The 21,008-nt window shown below is 39.0% G+C and overlaps 1 protein-coding gene across 1 annotated transcript in view; it reads right to left on the reverse strand.

Moving 5' to 3' along the window:
• KCNU1 (potassium calcium-activated channel subfamily U member 1) overlaps positions 1–15,949 on the reverse strand; it is a 143,030-nt gene extending 127,081 nt beyond the window's left edge. The window contains 2 exon segments of the mRNA XM_002917235.4: positions 12,743–12,862; positions 15,803–15,949. Coding sequence (XP_002917281.1) covers positions 12,743–12,862; positions 15,803–15,949 — 267 coding nt within the window.
• Between the last annotated feature and the right edge of the window lie 5,059 nt (positions 15,950–21,008).

Below are 21,008 nucleotides of genomic sequence, written 5' to 3' on the forward strand. Positions count from 1 at the left end.
GAATGAAATTGGACCCCTTTCTTACATCATACACAAAAATAAATTCAAAATAGATTCAAGACCTAAATGTGAAACTTGAAACCATAAAAATCCTAAGGAGAGGGGCTCCTGGGTGGCACAGCGGTTAAGCGTCTGCCTTCGGCTCAGGGCGTGATCCCGGCGTTATGGGATCGAGCCCCACATCAGGCTCTTCCTCTATGAGCCTGCTTCTTCCTTTCCCACTCCCCCTGCTTGTGTCCCCTCTCTCGCTGGCTGTCTCTATCTCTGTCAAATAAAGAAATTTTAAAAATCTTTAAAAAAAAAAAAAGTTCTGACTCCAGGATCAGAAAAAAAAAAAAAAATCCTAAGGAGAACACAGGCAGTAACCTTTTTAACATGGGCCATAGCAACTTCTTTCTAGATATGACTCTGGAGGAAAGGTAAACAAAAGCAAAAATAAACTACTGAGACTTCAATAAAATAAAAAATTTCTGCACAGCCAAGAAAATGATCAACAAAACTAAAAGGCAACCTGTGGAATGGGAGAAATATTTGCAAATTATATATCTGATAAAAGGTTATTTTCCAAAACATACGACCAACTTGCGCTAATTTACATATAACTGGGTAAGGAGCTAAGAGCTTCAACTGGTTTTCTTCCAACTGCTTTGTAAGTGGTAATGTTGCAGCTTAATACCTGACAATTACTGGCATCTATTTCTTTGGGGTCTCAGCTTTCACTATAAGTTCCATTTAAATATCTACATTAAGTGTCAATAGAGATATTACTAAGTTTGTGGGTCTAACTGCAGCTAGAAACGTATTTTGCAACTCAGGACAGATGTTGGGAGTGGATATGTGGAGATTATAAACATATAATTAATAGTTGCCATGGAATCTTTTTCTGTTCTTTACACATGATTTTTTTTTCTCTCTAAGTGATTCTTCAAGTATAAATCATATATTGACAGGCTTCCAGGAAGATGATAGCAGGCCATATGTTTACAATCCTCCAAACCACAGAAATTACCCCCCGCGCCGAAAAAGAGAAAATTTTAGTTTCATTGAAACTAAGCACACCACCAATCTCATGCCACAAACGAAAAGAATGTTATCCAGAAATAATATATAACAAACAGAAAAATGTATACCCAACCAAAAGCAGGCACCAGGAGCTAGCAGCTTATGAACACTGTTCAGTGAGTCAAGCAAAAATAGGAGGAATTCCAAGAGGACATGTAAATTTCTCTTGGGTTGGAGAGGCAAAATCTGGAAGCAATGGCTGTTTGGGGGTGGGGGCGGGGGGTAGAAAGCCCCCCACTTGAGGCCATACACTGAAGATGAAGCCACAAAGCCAGAGGGGCCTGGGGGAGACTGCCACCATACAATTGCTGATGGGGGACCTCTCGGCTAGCAGCAGCAGCACTACTTTTCCCAGAAGCACCTGGGAAAGCAGTCAGAGAGAAATAAACTGAAAAATGTGAGACCTGGTCCAGACAAAGCCTTGTTTGTGGAGTTACTGGCCATGTATTATCCCCTGTGTTTGTCTGTGTGGAAAAACACACAGTAAATTGGGACGGATTTTCACAATGGGGCTTAAAATTGCCCATTTAGTTGGTGGATAGTTATGCGCGTATCTGTAGAACACAAACAGCCCCGACACAGTGAACGAGGGACACTGAATACTGTAATATTAGCGAACAACAGAAAATGCCATTTACACGGGAAGTATAAGAAAATGGGAGGCTCAAGCAGAGAAGAGATAAAATGACCTCCGATGAAAGCATTAACATAGAACGTGTAATTAAACTTTGTCAAAGTACAATTAGTGTTCCTAGTGAGATTCTAAAAATCTGTTTAACAGCAGTGGAGGACTGGAAAGGTAAAAGGAGAAGATGGGGATAATATAGAGACAGTAAATGAAAGAAGCTGCACCCCAAAAGTCTGGCTGGGAGGGAGACTAATAAAAAAAATCAGGACTATCAACATTAGCATCTTTTTTTTTTAGATACTTCTTTTTTTTTCTTTTTATTTATTTATTTATCTATTTATTTATTTATTTATTTATTATATTATGTTAGTCACCATACAGTACATCCCCGGTTTCCGATGTAAAGTTCGATGATTCATTAGTTGCGTATAACACCCAGTGCACCATGCAATACGTGCCCTCCTTACTACCCATCACCAGCCTATCCCATTCCCCCACCCCCCTCCCCTCTGAGGCCCTCAGTTTGTTTCTCATAGTCCATAGTCTCTCATGCTTCATTCCCCCTTCTGATTTCTAAGAGGTGCCTTTGGGAGCTGAGTTTCAGACCTTGGAGGAGGGGTCCTAGGTGACCTGACTGATGGTGGTACCTCTGAGATGATGTGAGCCTGGTTCTGGCAGTGTTGGAAAAACTGGGATGCATGTAATTGCTGAGGCCTGGCCTCATCTCACAAAGCAGAGGGGAGAGGGTGGATTTGGAACTGAGAGACATGAGCTTCATATCTAACAGACAGCCTTAAGTGCTAGAAGATATTGGAACAACTGCATTTACAGAGATTTTAGGAAAAAGGATGGAAAGCCAAAAATTCTCTACCCCAAAAAACTGTTTTTCACCAGTGAGATCAAGGAAAAAAAATGTTTTTGGGCATTCAAGGTATGAAAGTATACCAGTCACAATTCCCTTGCAAATGGATTTTGGAAGTCTCAAGAAAAAGAAAACATTCAGAAACAGAAAGCATAGATGTAAGAAAAACTGGTGCCTAATGAAACTGATAAAATTAATTTTTTACTCTAAAGCAAATACGAAGAAAAAACTCTTATACCAGATATATAATGCTAAAAACAAACAAAAAAACACAACAGCAATCTGGAACTGAATGTTCAGATTCTTTCAACAATTTCTGGAAGGAAGGAGGGGTGGTAATGGCGAAAAAACATGCCAAAGATCTCACGCGAGAGGAGGATATAGATATAAAACATGCCGAGATACACAGAGGAAATATAGAATGGGAAATTTGTTCAGAACTTGATTTACCTCGTATGTCTATGATATCCTATTAAAAATGGAATTACACAGTTAAAATATGTAAGAAAATAAATAAAAGTAATAAAAATTAACAAATAAAAATATCAGCCAGTGGTCAATGCTTAGTATACCCTGAATGGTTTACATGTATTATCATATAATTCTCCCTACAGTACTCTGAAGGAGGTTATTCATATTGTATGAATGAAATCCAATTTAGAAAAATTAATTTGCCCAAGATGACACAGTAGGAAGTGGAGGAGCCAGTGTTTGACTCTGTGTCTCTCAAAAAACAGTCACCATGTAATTCTGGTCTCTCCAGTAAGATAAGGAACTAAGGCTGTGACAGAGCTCTTAGCTGCCTAATACCCATTTTCCTTTTCTTTCCTAACTTATTTCCCATTTGTTTTTTCAGGCCACTTATATTTAGATAGTCTATTATGCAGCAAACTCAATCTCTAAGTATTATGAGGACCAATGAAACAAATCATCATAAAGGAGGATAATCAAATTTCCCTGGTAAATTAACAAATAAAATGTATTCTTAAATCAATAAGAGAACAGAAATCCAGCTCCATCATATTTATAGGAGACACATTTAACAGGAAATTAGACAAAAAGATTGACAGGTAACTGGGCAAAGATATCCCAATCAAGTATGAATAAAATGAAAGCAAAGTTACATGCTAATGTTGTATTCAAAACTATTCAACCAAAAAAAAAAAAACCACTGTGACAATAATATTTCATATAGATAAAAGGCACAATCAAGCAGTAAGATTTAATAGGTAAATTTATGCAGTGGTTGATATTATATAACATATATAATTTAAAATGCATTGGGAATGCAAGGTATTTGATAAAACTACGAAATTATAAATGAAAACTTTTGACATGTCCCTTTCAATCAATAGGCAAATAATTAAGGATATGGAAATTACATATAACAATTAATAGTGCTTATATATCAAACATAATACATATTCTTTCAAAAGTCAATGGAGCAATAAAAATTGAACATGCACTAGTCGATAATGAATCTCATACAAACTTCATAAAAATAATAAACTTCATAAACCAGAAGTCATAAAGGTAGTGATATGCTTGGACTATAAATTTTACCAAAGTAGAAAAGACAGCCACTCTATACCAGGAAACAAAAGCGTATGGCATTCCTCTAAATAGATCATGAATCAAACAAGAAATCAAAATTAAAATTTCAAACAAGACGAATTAGGTACTCATAAAAATAATAATAATAATACTTGCTAAAGTCTATGAGATATAGCCAAGGAAGTACTCGGAGGAAAAATAGTTGTAAAACAAATTCCGCTCATGATGGAAAGATTAGTCGGCCACAGAGAAGCGGCCGGGGGAAGGGCTGAGCAAGGGCTGCGCAAGCGCAGTGGGACCTGGGGCTAGGCAGGCGCAGTGCTGTCCTGCGGCTTCCAGGTTAAGCCACGCGAGGCCCCCTTGCTGTGGACCCGAATACAGGGATCCCCAGATTGGTAAGGAGTGTTACCGCAGACCTTTAGCAAGCTGAGGAGGAAGTATGAGGACATACTCAGGAAGACTCAGATCATCAAACTTGCCCAGCAGCGAGAGTAAATTGTGTTTGGAGACCCAGTGACCAGAAAATAAACGAATACGAGGAAACAAAATACTGGCCAGAACCCTCACAATGGAGACATGGGAAGCTGTGCAAAGGGAGAAGATTGAGCAGAGCTGCGCTGCTTTTGCAGAAGGACAGCCAACCATCGACCATAACTCGTGGACCGCCTTCCACCAGGCCGTAGAAATCCCAGAGCCTGGTGGGGGGGGGGGGGGGGGGGGGGGGCTGGTATCCATCCTCAGGAGTAGCCGTTTCTGCCGGGCCCCTGCGCCGCAAGCTGACCGGTGTGGCCTCTTCCTGACCTGGCATGCTGGGAGAAGCAGCCCCAGCGGAGAATGGGGCCTGAGAAGCCATCGCACAAGCTGCTAGTGGCTTTCCACAACCACGCCAGGTGATGAAGGGGAAACATGAGGAACCCAAGATGGCCGAGCCCGCCGCCCCCTGGCCTGCCGCTGCTCCTGGTAGAGGGAGGGTAGAGGCTCCAGAAGCAGCCCAGGGCCCTCGGCCGTGAGAAACAATGTGAGCCGCTGTCGCGTTGAAAGATAGCCTGTGAGTTAAGGATGTTCCTTTAAGGGCAGGCTTCACAAGGTGGAGCAGAATGTTTATTGCTTGTTAAGCCTTTGCGGGTTGAACTTGCCCTCCCTTCCTCCTCTTCTTTCCAAGGGAAAACATGGCGGCTTGGGGATTTCTCCCAATAAACTCAGGGTCCATCCAGTCAGCTNAGGTGATGAAGGGGAAACATGAGGAACCCAAGATGGCCGAGCCCGCCGCCCCCTGGCCTGCCGCTGCTCCTGGTAGAGGGAGGGTAGAGGCTCCAGAAGCAGCCCAGGGCCCTCGGCCGTGAGAAACAATGTGAGCCGCTGTCGCGTTGAAAGATAGCCTGTGAGTTAAGGATGTTCCTTTAAGGGCAGGCTTCACAAGGTGGAGCAGAATGTTTATTTGCTTGTTAAGCCTTTGCGGGTTGAACTTGCCCTCCCTGCCTTCTCTTCTTTCCAAGGGAAAACATGGCGGCTTGGGGATTTCTCCCAATAAACTCAGGGTCCATCCAGTCAGCTCTTTCCCAGGTTTCGGGTAGAATTTTGGATGATAGGAAAAGAAGCAGGCTTGGTATCAGAAAAGGTTTATTAAAAAAATCTCCCCTTGAACTAGTGGGGTAGCATGTTATGTAGTATCATCATTCATTAAAACTGCCGGGGGGGGGATGAAATTAAAATAATTGGGGAAAAATGGCGTATTGAAATTAAGGACAAGAAAGATATTAATTATACATATGTGTATATCATTGAAACTAATGAAATATAGAAATCACCAGCAAGACTAAATGAAATCAAAAGAGAGGGGCATGGCCTATCACAAGAGAGGAATGGTGTGAATTAGGTATAGAGAGAAAAGAAAAGTGTTCTTTCTAACCAAAGTTAGAGTTCAGTCTGTAGAGCAGTCAAGGAGACCTTCAAAATTGCATTCCTTCTAGTGGCTCCTTTTCCTTGGAAAGTGACCTCTGGTTTCAAAAAACAAATCTTTTCATTTAAAACTAAGGAGGCTATGTTATTTATTGTGCAAATACGTAAACTTCTAGGAATGAAAGTAACTCTATTAACAGACCGGGACAACTGGCAAAACCCTGACCTTATGATCATCATGCTTAATAATGTATATTATCATGTTGATTAATTACTGCTTAACCTGTGGGTGTGAAACACCTGGGAAAACATATTTGTAGTATCAAGATAGGTGCAAGAAACTGAAAGATCTAAATTTTCTGACACCAGTCTCTTAAATTTTTAATTCTTCTAGATTGAATTATTAAATTGTTAATGCACATCTGTTAAAACAACTATACTACAAATTCTAATAATCATTTTCAAACACAAGTAAAACTGTATAGGAAATTTATCCAAATGAGGTAGATTTTTTTCAATTAATTATTTAAGGATATTACTTGTTGCTAGAATGAGATAGGCTTGAGCATCAATTTTAATCACTTTTTTTGTTTATAGAGGCAAGCACTAAGTATTGTTTATAAAAATATTAATAGCTATATATGTATTATATGCTAGGCATACATGTATATTTACTTAACTGGTAACTCATGTAATAATTATGCTAATTCATTCTCATATTAGCTCATTTAGTCATTGAAATAAACTACAAATAGTATTTTTCATTCCCATGTTATAATTTTTGTGTTTTATTTCTCTGTGCATCAGAGTCCTCATTTATCAAAAAGAGGTAACGATAATACCTCTGTTTTGTAAAATGGATTTTAAAAGAGTGATGGGAGAGGAGAACTGGTGCAAGAAGTCCTCAAGTAAATCCATTTTAGGAAATAGCACCCGTGAAACTTGGAGAACTGATACAGAACAAAGCTGGCCCTTTGGAAATCTTTTGGAACACCCCTACCCTACTTTTCCAGAATATATTCCAATTTGAAGACACAAGAGATCAGTTAACTAACCTGAATTCAGATGTAATTTTGCCTTCACTGGCTGCATTAGCCATTCATTTAACTAGTCTCCACAAAAAACGGACACAAGAAATAAATTTTATTATTTCAAAATTTGAATTTTATAGATACAACTTATGGGGAAGAAGAGTTGTCTTAAGTCACCTAAACACCTAAAGAAAGTATTTCTGAGAATGTTGCTGAGGATCTTGAGGTTTGAAGGAAGAAGCGTGTAGCAGTGGATGGAGATAAGGGTAAGGAAGAAATGAATTTTTTACTGTGTCCCTTTTGATATTTTTTGAACATTGTGCCATGTGCATGAAAAGACAATGCAACCATGCACAAATAAACAGTGTGAATATTGTTTAGTGTCTCCTGCCAGTTTTTTCTTTATTCATATGATAAAGATGTCTGAGGCATAGTCTCATACAAAATGAGTCCCTGATGCTTGATGGTATATTAAATATAAAATATGAAATAATGGAAGAAAATGGAAAATAAAACATAAAGATACAACTCATCCCAAGGTGATAGAAAAGGTTTTTAAATTTTTTTTTTTTTTTGCATAAACAGTTGATGTAAAGTATGAAGTAAGAGACTGGTTTTTATGGTTTTTTTTTTCCCTAAGAAGTATCACTGAATTATGAAAATGAGCAAAGCCCAGCGAAGTAAATTTTTATTTAGTCAGTTTTCCCAGCATTATTTTTGAAATATTTTTCTCATTTCCAAACAAGTTGTGATGCTTCCTTTGCTCACTTAGTTGTTCTGTATACTAAGAATTGACAACTGTTGCTGTAGCTAAGGGCTTATTTACAAATTTACGGAAAGGATTACGTATTCACGGAAAAGATTACACGCACTTACGGAAAGGAGTTAAAACAATATACAAAGACACATAAAGTGCTGGATTACCTGAGAAGATAGAAGCAAAGGAAGATGGGAAAACAGAATTTGGACTTAAAATGGTGCCTAGAATGATGCCAAAAGTAGGTACATTTATTAAAGATAAGATATAATTTTAGTTCTGAATGTTCTAGCCATCAGAGCAACAGAAGAGCATAGTCAATTACACAATTAACTAAAACCCTTCTGCCCGGGGGAAAAAAAGGAAAGGTTAAAGGAATAGGACTATATTTGGAACTTAATGAAAAATAAAATCTCCCAAAGATAGTCATAACATAACTTGTGATGACTAAAACAACAAGCCCACAGATGCTACAGGTTGATTAATACTTTGCCATGTTTTAATCTATAGAGGGATCTCTAGAAGTATCCTGTTTTGAAAATAATGTATTTTTCCCTTTGACTATTGGAATTTTCCACCTTATTTTCCTTCTTTTTCTTTTCCTTTTTTTCCCTCTTTTTTTCACCTTCCTCTCTTTTTCCTCCTCTGTCCTTTTGTTCTTCCACTAGGTGATTGGCTATGTATCATCCCCCGAAGTATTAAAGATGTTAGTCTGTAGATTTTTTTACTTGCTATTTTTGGGGGTTTGATATAGATACTGTGCCTTCATTGAAAAAGAAAATTGAATGTTTTCTTTCATTTCTGTGGCCTGTTTAATTAACATTAGGAATATCCGCATCTTGAAGATTTGGTTGACTAGACCTTGAAATCATCTAGGTCTCCCACAGATGAAGAGGGAGGAGGGGTGATTGTGGTGGTGATACAGGTCTTTGACAACATCTGTATTTCTTCCAGATAATTGTCTGTTTAAGATTCTTTCTTTTATGGTCAGTTTTGGTAATTTATACTGTCCTAAGTAATCATCCAAGTTTCAAATTTAATTGCTTGTATAGCTTTCAGTTTGCTTTATATTTGTATCCTCATTTTAATGTCTTTTTTCTTATATACTTGTGCTTTTTCTCTTTTTTCCTTGTTTAAGCTAGCTATTGATTTCTCTGTCTTATTGTTTTAAATAATCAGCTATTTTATAACTCATTAATTTCTGACTATATTCTGTGTAATTTAATGTGTTTTAATTTTTTGAGATTGATAATTCATTTATTTTAATTATTTTCATTTATCAAAATAAGTTTTTATTGTTAGACATTTAACTCAGAACCACTTCTATCTTGTACTCTAGTTGCAAGGGGTATATGGTGTTTTCATTATCTTTATGTTTTAAAGATACTGCAAGTGTTATTTTTATTTTTCTGAGTTAAGGGTCTTAAGAGAGAGGGAAATGTTACAGTTTGTATCTGTGGTCTTCTTTTTTTTCCCTTCTGGGTTTATTTATTGTTTTCTTATTTACTTATTGTGCTGTGTTCAGTTGATGTCTGTCTGTACTTTGTACAGTTGCATAATTAGGACTGTTTTTTTGTGGCCCAGTATATGCTAAATTTTTACAAATAGTCCATAGATACTTGTAAGTTTAATTTCTGTTTTCAGCATATGGAGTTTCATCATTTCAATCAGCTTTCTCTTATTAATTAAGTTACTTTGATCTTTTTTATGCTTATTATTGTTAAAAAGAAACAGGTCCAAAATGGAGTCACTTATGTTAAGCCCCAGGAAAGACTTAAAACCTAATCTAATTGCTGTTTTAACCTTTCCTGGGAATGCTGTTTTAAACCAATCAGGCTGGAATTTCCTGACCAGCTCTAGTGAGGTAATCTGCACAATAAGACTGCCTGCTCTGTCTCCTAAGGGAAGGTGACCTTGCCTGAGACAATTTTTTCTTTTCTTTTACTAATAGCTTCCTTGCTCCACTTTCTTTCCTATAAAAACTTTCCATTTTGTACAGCTCCTCAGAGTATCTCTCCTTGTTAGATGGGATGCTGCCTGATTCATGAATTGCTTAATAAAGCGAATTACGTCTTCAAGTTTACTTGGTTGAATTTCATTTTTTAACATTATTTTTTTCCATTTATTATGTCCTTATAGGTGAACTAAAAGCTCCTACAACCAAAGCGTTTTTAATATTTCTATTTGTATCTTACAATTTTTGTTTATTATCTTGAAGTTTTATTTTTGGTGTAGGCATTTTTTGGTGATATTTGGTATTTTTGGTGATACTCATGATGTTACATTTTGCTTGAAGTTTGTTACATTTACTATTACAAATTTTGTGTGTTGAGTTGTGTCCCCCCCAAAAGATATGCTGAAGTCCTAACCCTCAGTACCACCAGAAGAGATCTTCCATGGAAATAGGGTCTTTGCAGATATATTCAAGTTAAGATAAGGTCATGAGGATGGGCTCTAATTCAGTATGACTGGTGTTCTTGGGAAAGGAAAAGTTGTACATTTGTACATTTCACAAGCAGAGGAGACATCATGTGAATGCCATGTGAAAATGAGAGCAAAGATCTGGGTGCATGTATGAGCCAAGACACACCAAGGATTGCTAACCAACCAACAGAAGCTAGGAGAGAGGCATGGAACCAGTTCGTTCCCACAGCCTTCAGAAGGAACCAACCCTTGACCTTAGACTTCTAGCCACTAGAACCGCAAGGCAGAAAATTTCTGTTGTTTTCTGTTGGTGTGTAGTACTTTGTTACCGTGATCCTAGGAAACTAATACAGGTTACTTGGCTTCATTTATTGTTTTTTGCCCTGAATTCAAACTTATCTGATATTAAAATGTGCTCCCAGTTTCTGTTGTCACTTGCCTGGTATACCTTTGACAGTTCCTTTATTTTCAAACTTAAGTGCTTCTTGAATTTTTAAAATATAATTAGACTATGTCAACCCTATGCTCAAAAAACCCTCAGTGACTTCCCTTTGCATTAGAGTAAAATTATTCCATTTGAAAAGCCCACTTCCTTAGTATGAAGTGTTTCTTCTCAGACCTCATTCTGCCCTGCCCTCCGTGACCTCTAGCATAGGAGTCTCACTGCGGTACTTGCAATAAGCTGAGCTCTTTACCTCCACAAGTCTGTTCTCTCTGTCAGTAACCTTGTTTCCTCCACTCTGCAGTGGCTTTATACTTCTGGTTCTTCATGTCTTAGCTCAAATCTTAACCTTTTCAGAGATTTCTTCTCTGATCACTGGATCTGATGAGATCTAACTCCATTTCCACCAAAACTCTCAAACACGTCACTCATAATTCCCTGATAACATTGATCACCATATGAATTTCTTATTAATTTGTATTCATATTTGTCATCTCTACCTCCACTAGAATCTAAGTCCCATAAAACTTAAGACTCTTGCCTGCATTTTCACCATGTCTAGAATGTCGACCTTGCATTCAGTTGGCAAACGATAAGTATCTGTGAAAGAAGTAAAGGAATTACAAAGAAAGGAAAGATGGATGGATGCAAAGGAAATCTGCAAGCCATTTTGTTCTCTTCTTAGCCTTTCATAAAATACTTGCTCGGGACCCTTACTGAAGAGTGCCTTTTCGGTGTTAGAGTGTTTATTCTAATCTAACCTTTATGCCTCCTGTTGTTCCAACTACTTAATCATCAGCTGTAACAGATTGAAAAAACAGTTTTTCTGTTATTAAATGAGTAATTTTTATTGGTATATAATCAGTGGTCATTCCTTCTTCACTCACTCCCCATGTGCAATGCTCATATGGTAGATGGTGTAAGTTCTCTTCTCCGTCACCCCAGAGACCTTGAATATGTTATTCCCAATATTATCCTCATACAGTCAAACATGATTTGAACATTTGAAGATATCCTAGCCAAGAAATCCCTGATCTAATCAGAAAGAATCACTAAATTCTTCTCTAACAGGTCATACTGACAGGCATTTCAGAAAATGGACCAAAACTAGAAAGAAAAAAGGAGAGGCACATTCCCAAATGATTCAACATTCCCTGTAGATTTTATCAAGAAGAATTATATATATAGCTCCAAATACTTTTTAAAAAGTAATTTATCTTAAAGAACATTAACCAGAAAAGAGCAATGTTTTCACCAATTACAAAAAAGCAAAGGATAATTTCTAGCTTACATACAGCTACTTCCACCGTATCACCATCTGATGGCAGCATACCCTCAAAATATAGTTTCTATTTTTTAATGTTTCAGATCAACTCATTCCTTTATAGGGGATCTGCTATTTCCAGACAATGTGATATAAATATTTCCATGGCCTAGTCTGTTCTCTCAAAGAGCTCCCAGTATACCGGAAGAGACAGGCATATACACAGATAATTTTAATAACAGTGTGCAATGAATATTGTAGAAGGTTAGAGATGGACTCTTAGCCTAATATGAGGGTAAGGTAAGATTTTCCCCTATGAGATTATGTCTGAATTGAGTTTTAATATGTGCAAGTTACCTGGATTAAAATAGGTAAAACGATGAATACCATCATAGAGAGGCGAAAGAGACTAGTTTGTGTATAATGAAGAAAAGAGGCTATTGGAATCAAAGGATGGGAAAATATTTGTACATTTCAGGCCCGACGATCCACTAAACATCACATTTTTGGGGCACATCTATATGCCAGACATCCATCCACATACAAGGAAAACAAAATGAACACAGTCTTTGTCCTAATAAAGCTTTCCTTCCAGCATGTACATTAATGATCGATTGAAACTATAATGCCAAGTAGTTATATTCAAATTAAAAACAAGCAGAATAACGGATAGGGCAGACAGTGGGGAGGCAGCGATATTTTAGATAAGGCCACCAGGGAACACCAGATGTTTACCTAGGTGATAAAATTATATATACTGACTATAATCACGCTCATGGCTAAAGTACGTTAGCAAGCTAACAATGAAAATGCACTTACCAACACTTGCCCCACAAAGGTCTGTGCTGAAAGCAGCATTTCTATACGATTACGAAATGCTCCTTGGAAGTGGAGACTTTTTAAATGTCTATCACCGATGCTCTTTGTCAAGAGTAGTTCCTATAAGCAAGAGAAAAGAAGTGAGAGTAAGCTGGATCCCAGAGAAAGTAGTCTGTTTTATGTATGTCGGTGGAGCCTCCTGCCGTGTTAATCAGCCTGAAATCACTATACCTTGTCCAACCCAGAGAACCCCAAATTTGCTTATTCAGCATATATCATGAAATACGTTTTACTGGGTTTGCATTTTACTGGTCTTTTGCACAGCTTTTAAATTAGGAATTCTGCAGTCTTCACCATGCCTTCTTCACATGCTCTCAGTCCTAGACCCTTCAGACTGACATTATTGTAGTGATCAGGATTGGGAGTAGCGTGCTTCTTCCTGCTCTGTGGAACATCTCTTATCCTTTTCTATCAAGATACATGGACAAAGAAAAAAGATTACAAATTGATTTTTTAGTGATTACTTAAGTATCTGCTCTTTTTTTGAGAAAAGGAAAGTTTCAGCAATTTTGTGTGCTTTTAGTTCCTTATCTGGTGACATATCCTGCTGATAGAATCCCTCCTCATATTTATAAAATGCCTTTACTTATTATATTTAAAATTTATAGTAATCCTATAAAGTAGATAAAATAGGTGTGAATAAAACCACTATCTACTGATAAGGAAACTGGGATATAGAGACATTACATGACTGGCACATAAGCAGGGGATGAGGAGAGGTTGGAGTCTGAACTAGCCCCCATGTCTGTTGATAAGCTACCACCAAGAAAGACACAAGTGAGCTAAGATTGACCACTCCATGCTGACTGAGACCCTCCAACTTTTAGAAGAACTCATTATATATGGAGCCAGGGTTTTGAAATGACTTAATTTTTCTACTCATGATTTCTGATGGGTAGAAAGAGAAGTTCTCATTAAATAACTATTTGATAGAATTCGTATCTTGATGATCAATGATTTGCCGTCTAATACCTATAACTCATCATGTGCATTCCTGAAATGTCTGAGGCTTGATTCAAAAAAATGTTCAATATAACATTAATATGGAACACTCCTTTGAATTTCATGATGAAATTTGAGGAGCCTTCTGTGGGAAAACAAATTGACCCTAAGGTATAATAAAATCATACTTATGAATGCACTAAACATTTTTAAAATGCACATTTAAGGAGAAAACTATGACTCCAAATAATTTTTAAAACAACTTTGACAGTCATGACATTTTTTTGCATTAGGCCACTTTTCCAAAGGCTTAGAGAAAAAAATACAGCTTTCTTGATTTAATTAAATATAGCAGTTACTGATAAGTGACTCAGCTTATATCAAATTCTCTCCTCAAGTTTCAAAAATAGAAAAGTAGAGTATTCTGGCAGCTTGGACCCTACTTCTTAACATTTCATAATAGTTGCTTCCTATTGGAAATTAAAAGACCTCTGGACAGAAGGGTGGACATGAATTACATCTAAAAGAAGGGAAAAATACAACAAATGTTTATGGACAAATGGGTTCTCACATTTTTGTAACCACACAAAAATAAATACAATGGGGGAAAATACATTTTCTGAAGCAGAAATCTAAGGAGATTAAACAATTTTAGCAATTCAGTTGTCCACTGGGAAAAAAGAAAAAAAGATAGAAGGCAGATTCTCCATACCCATTACTCATTTGTGTACTGTATCAGTCTTGTTAAGGAGTTAAGTGCACCTCAGAATTCTTTCCACAGTTTTTATGCCACTGCTTGAAGTCTTTACAAATAATTAAGAATAGAGGGAACTTATTCAGCAACAAAATCTATGAACTACAGTACTGGGTACATGGTCAATGCAGAAACCTGAATTCCATTGTATGATATTGCTGATGACTTTAAAAAGTTACCAAGTTATTACAAATTCTGTTACTTTATGTCCATGTTTACTCTTAAGAGAAATGTTTTAAGCAACTTTTCAATATTGATTACAATGCACAAGTGAAATGTGTTCTTCTATGGAAATTACTATATCGGAAAAACAAAGCTTGGGAAACTAAAATTGGAAACAAATCGCACAGGGCATAATAAAGCTCTTTGCCTTTGGGGGCGCCTGGGTGGCACAGCGGTTAAGCGTCTGCCTTCGGCTCAGGGCGTGATCCCGGCGTTATGGGATCAAGCCACATCAGGCTCCTCTGCTATGACCCTGCTTCTTCCTCTCCCACTCCCCCTGCTTGTGTTCCCTCTCTCGCTGGCTGTCTCTGTCTCTGTCAAATAAATAAATAAAATCTTTAAAAAAAAAAAAAAGCTCTTTGCCTTCGACCACTGGTATTAGAACAGCTATTATACAGCATTTGAGAGTTTTATTTCAAGCTCTTAAGTGAAGTCTTATCTGGGTAAGATACCGTTATTCTCGTCATCATCATTTGCCAGCTGTGACTCAACAGCACCTACCCTTGCAAAGCTCGTTTGGTTGTGAAAAGTGTTTCTGCATTTGTAGCTGAATGGCATGTGCATGTATGCATGGGTTTCTGTATGAATGTTTATGTACAACTAGGTGTGTTAACATGGTATATAAAAGACAGTGTACATGTATTAAGTACATATGCATTCTGCACATATGATTTATGAAAGTAGGTTGACCTGATGGTGGTTTTTGCCTGCCTCATAGTACCAAGCACAACTATCACTTTAAAATTCAAAGTAGAGGCATAGACATTAATGTTTGTGGACATTTTTTTCAGAATAGTGACCCTCTGTTTCCAGAGCTACCATTCATCATCAGCCACACCAGACATTGCTTCTCTGAGTGGTGGGAGAGGAGGCCCAACTCTGTACCTGCTACCTTTGGAATGGTGGCCTGGGGTCCTGTTTTCCACCCCAGGGGAGGATCAGTGCCTTTTTAAGGCACTGGATTAGAGCTGGCTCTCTTAGCCCATGAAGACTGAATGAAGCTTAAATTGTTTTCTAAACCCAATCACTTGCCAAACCTGTCTCAATCTTCATACAATGGGATCCAAAATAAGGAAACTGACCAAGAGAATTCCTGTTCCCTTGATGTTTTGCCATTTTTTAATGCTTCTCCAGATTAGTCTGAAAGTGAGTAAGATGAGGAGTCCAAGGAAGAAGGTCACAAAGGAAGAGAGAATAAACGCTGCTTGGATCTCACTCGAGCAGGCCATTTTCCCCGATCTTCCCCACTATCACTCTGTGGCTTTGTTCGAAAGATCAGCAGACGGAACTGCTGGGCTTCTGTGATGTCATGATCACATGGTAATGATTCCAGAAATTAGAGTTTAGTGTATTACTGAGTCCTAATGCCAGTGTAATAGGAAAGAGTGATTCCAGGAACCAGGGTCAACTAACCACTGCAATGCTGCTCATAGGATGCAAATGAATGAACAGGAGAAGACCAGGGTCCACAACACGGGTCTTCAGAAGATAAGAATTCTGGATCCGATTGTTACTGACTTTCTCTTTGAACTTAGAGGAAGTTATACCTTCATGGCTATGGTCAATGGGCTATCCATTTGGTTTGTTGAAAACACCTTCAGAACAATTTTTCTTTTCTTTTCTTTTCTTTCCTTTTGGCAAAATGGCATACAGCCATCTGTGTGTCAGTGAGTTGATTCTTCACCTGAGCAGATGCCACATTCTCAGTAATCTTGAAAGGACAGATGAGAGGAGGACTTCAAGATTTTTGCTTAGCTCATCAATAAGAAAGGCATGATAGTGCAGGTATTGTAGAAGGTAGTTTTACCAGTACGAACATTGGTCAGTTGTTAAATATTTGAACCCAGGAATCTGTTCCCCTTATCTCTTCTTTATGGGACCCTCCCCTTTCTTGCTTTATTCCCTGCCCTGTCAGCAAACACTTTGGTCCAGCAAAGGTAAAGTTCAGAGTGAGAGCAATTTCTTTTATTTTCTCTGATGTTTTCAAAGGCATAAGAAATGTCATGCTTTTCAGTGCCCCCAAGTGGCAGACAAAATGTCAGAGCCTGATGGGGGCGCCTACTCCCCCCAGTTATTGTGAAGATGGCCTGACACAAGGTGATGAGACCCAGGAGAAATGTTGTTGTCCTTTGGAGTCCTCCATAATTCTGCTCTATGTGGCAGACTATTTCTAGATGAGAATTACAACATTTCCTAGAACTGCTGCCACCATTATATTTCCTTCTAGGCTGAGCTATAATTTCCACAAAATCTAGTTATTAAGCTAGCGTAGGGCAATATTAGGAAGGACTCTGGTCTGAAGTTAGGAGCCCTGAATTCCGGCCCCAGTCTTTCAATTAAGTTGCTGTGTGATGTCTAACAAGTCACTTTAGTTTTCACAGTCTTATGTTTTATGTTGAAAATAACATAGTAACATACTTGATGGAATTACTGTGGTGTGTCAGTAAGGTAGTGTGATCATATTTTGAAAAGCATAAAACTCAGGGGCGCCTGGGTAGCGCAGTCGTTAGGTGTCTGCCTTCGGCTCAGGGCATGATCCCGGCCTTCCGGGATCGAGTCCCACATCGGGGTCCTCCGCTGGGAGCCTGCTTCTTCCTCTCCCACTCCCCTGCTGTGTTCCCTCTCTCGCTGGCTGTCTCTCTGTCACATAAATAAATAAAATCTTTAAAAAAAAAGAAAAGAAAAGCATAAAACTCAAAACAAGAAAAGGTAACCATTAGCTATTTCAGTTCCTTTTCTAAATGGCACTGATTATAAAGCAAAGAGGAAGAGAAGGAAGGAAGGAAGGAAGGAAGGAAGGAAGGAAGGAAGGAAGGAAGGAAGGAATTATATGTTTAGATCACATGTACTTACGAGTGCAAACCCCTATATCTAGCAATTTGGAAAATAAGATAACAGTTTCCAAGTTCAAGTTCATTTACTTAGTCTGACTAATCTTAAGTAATTGTTAAGCTGTCATCATCAATGAAGCTTTCTTATTTTCCCAACTTTTGTTATTTAGTATTGTCAGTGTAGTACCAATTATTTCCAAGATGCTATCTAGGCACCTTTTTCCCCTTTCCCAGCAATTGTCCTATGAGAAAAAAAGATTCAATTTCAATTAAACAACCAGGTAGTTTGTCCCTCTGATATTATATTATGGTGATGGTAATATTAGTTTCCGTGGCTGAGTCCAGAAATGTGTGGATGATTTCAAAGTCAGTCTTTCCAAATTTGTCTTGAACCTGGGGTGTCCAGGTCGTCTGGTTTCCCTGGAGCTATCCCAGCTTCCGTACTGAAAGTCCAACATCCTCAGAAGACCCTTCGTCCTGGGCAGATTGGGGTGGGTGATCCAGCTGCCCACCACACTTCCACCACCTGACCTACACAGTGCCGCGGCCGCACGGCCCCACTCTAGCTATGACAACATGCAAAGACTTTTCTTCCTCCAGGCCTTACCAACACAATCTTCCCTCTGCCTAGAACACACACTTGTGCCTCCAGCAGCTGCTTTCTTTAGGTTTCTTTTTAAACGTCCCATCACACTCTCCTGACCATCCTATAGAAAGGAGGGCTGATCATATGCCCCAGGATTCTATGATGGCCCTTTCCTTCACGGCACTTCATGGCACTTTTTATAATTACCTTATTTCCTATTGCCTGGTTTATTTTCTATCTCCTCTCGCAAGAATGTAAGCTCCACAAGCTTAGGGATCATACCTATTTTATTCATGACTGAGTAGCTCGTGTCAAGTAATATACCTGCCACATGCTTGGCAAGTCACCTGAACTTAATAAATATCTGGAGATTGAATGAATAAATCCTAGATCCTTAGAAATATTTGTTGGGTGAATGAAATACTGACTCTACATGGACTTTAACCCAAGTTATCCACACTTCTCTACTCCATATTTCCCACCTTTCACTGCAAACTATTTTCATGAACGAAGTGTGACATCTGCAGTGTGTTTATGCACAGGGCATGGTGTGTGGTATGTGTATGTGTGCTCAGAATTGTGTATACAATGTGTGTGTGAGGTTTGTGGTGTGTGTATAAGTGGTGTGTGCATGTGATGGTGGTAGTATGTGTGTGGGGGAGCATGGTGACGTGTGTGCTTATGCGAGCAGTGTGTATGTGTTGAGTGGTGCGGTGCGTGTGTGTGGTGGAAAGGGCATATGATTGGATCAAGTGCCATTCAAAGTGTTAATACCTTTGCTAGCAGGTTCAGATTTGGTAACTTTCCCCAGAGTTACTGAGTTATTTTATCATGGTAGAAGTGTGCAGTGAAGGAAAAGCTGCCGTTTGTAGCATGGTAGCAATTCAGTGTTCAGACCTAGAGAGATAGACAACTTTGAAACAACATTATCTTTTATAATAACTGAGAAAGTACTCTCCTAGTACTAGGTAATTTAAAGAAAAGAAAAAAAAATCACTATTCTCTTGGCTACCTACTATCAGCCAGTATCTTTGTCCTGTGTGTGTCTGTGTCTGTGTGTCTGTGTGTGTGTGTGTTGAGCAAGTACTATGTGCCAGGTACAACGGAAGCACAGTGGTCAACAAAAGAAACCTCGTTCACTCCCTCACAGGGGGTACAGTTAAGTGAGGAAGATGTTTACAATTAGAAACTGGGAAGTGTTTGAGGGAACAAATCAGGTGGTGGAAGGAGGGACCTAATCGAGGTGAGGAGGCTAGAAGCTGCCTCGAGCACGTCGTGTGTGAAACTGAGGGCTGAAGCATGACATGCTACCTTGACCAGCTCCCCCAGTGGGTGTGGAGACGCTGGGAATAAGCACCAAGCCCACTGTTAGGCAGAGGCACCATCTTGGGCAAGGATGGGCAGGAGGATGGCATTTCTCCTTCTCTACGGTGGTTGGGTGCACCGTAATGACCCAAGAGAAGGCTGGCCAAGTATCAGGAGGACCAGATCACGCAAGGCCTTGTGTTCCAGTTTAGGATAAAAAAGATACAAACGAACCAACAAAAATGCATCCAAAGAACAAGTGGAAACATTTGAAGGCTTTCAGAGAAGGGTGTTAAGTGATTAAAGCCCAGTTGTAAAGGGATTACCCTGACTTAACAGAGACGACGACACTGCTGCTGGGGAGAGGTGTTGGCTGGTGGAAACAAGCAGGCAGGTGGGAGTGATGTCCAGGAGGTAACATCTGCTCCCTTGCATGAGGGAGATGAGGGAGAGGACTGGTCAAAGCTACCCTGCTTTTCCAGATGGTACTCTGGGTGGTTCTTGGGACCATTCACTGCTATGCCTTTAAAACTATCTAAGAGAGGCACTGGGGGGCGCCTGGGTGGCACAGCGGTTAAGCGTCTGCCTTCGGCTCAGGGCGTGATCCCGGCGTTCTGGGATGGAGCCCCACATCAGGCTCCTCTGCTATGAGCCTGCTTCTTCCTCTCCCACTCGCCCTGCTTGTGTTCCCTCTCTCGCTGGCTGTCTCTATCTCTGTCGAATACATAAAAATAAAATCTTAAAAAAAAAAAGAGAGAGGCACTGGTTAAGCGTCTGCCTTTGGCTCAGGTCATGATCCTGGGGTCCTGGGATCGATCCCTGTATCGGGTTACCTGCTCAGCAGGGAGCCTGCTTCTCCTTCTCCCTCTGCCACTCCCCCTGCTTGTGCTCTCTCTCTCTCTGTCAAATAAGTAGGTAAAATTTAAAAAAAAAAAAAAAACCTCATCTAAGAAATGAAGACTATGTGATGAAGAACTTTTTCCCACTCAGATGAATTTTTTAACATGTCAGTGATTTGATCAGGAAATAGCTTCACTTTGTACACATCTCTGTAATTTACCTCTGGGCATTCAAATATTCTGGAAAAATTGTACTTTATAATGAGAATGAATAAATGTTTAATCTTAAAAATTTAGTTTTCAACGAATGTGCCCTGTTTGACAAAGGTAAGTAAGAACTTTGTTTTTTAAGTGTATGCAGCGACACTTATGAATGTTTGTGTGTGTGTGTTTGTGTATAATGCTTCTGAAAATAATAACCATATTGTGATATTATCTTTTAAGAGTCTAAGTCCGTCCATCACACTGAATGGTATAACCCTACCTTCTCCTTTTCTGTAAGAAGAGGTTCATTTCATACCCCGGTGAACATCCTCCCATCTGTCAGACACTGGTCAAGAAATACTAGGCCTCAGTTCATGCAGCTAGTCAATGTCAGAACCGAGTCTAAAGTCAGGGATGTAGATGGTTCCATCGCCACAGAACACTCACATGCTCATGAAGGTACATCAGGTTTCTGGGGTAAGCATCTTGTTGCTTTCATGTATCTGTGGCTTGGGAAATGTTA

The sequence above is a fragment of the Ailuropoda melanoleuca genome, chromosome 18 (genome assembly GCF_002007445.2).
Source record: "Ailuropoda melanoleuca isolate Jingjing chromosome 18, ASM200744v2, whole genome shotgun sequence".
Classification (NCBI taxonomy): Eukaryota; Metazoa; Chordata; class Mammalia; order Carnivora; family Ursidae; genus Ailuropoda; species Ailuropoda melanoleuca.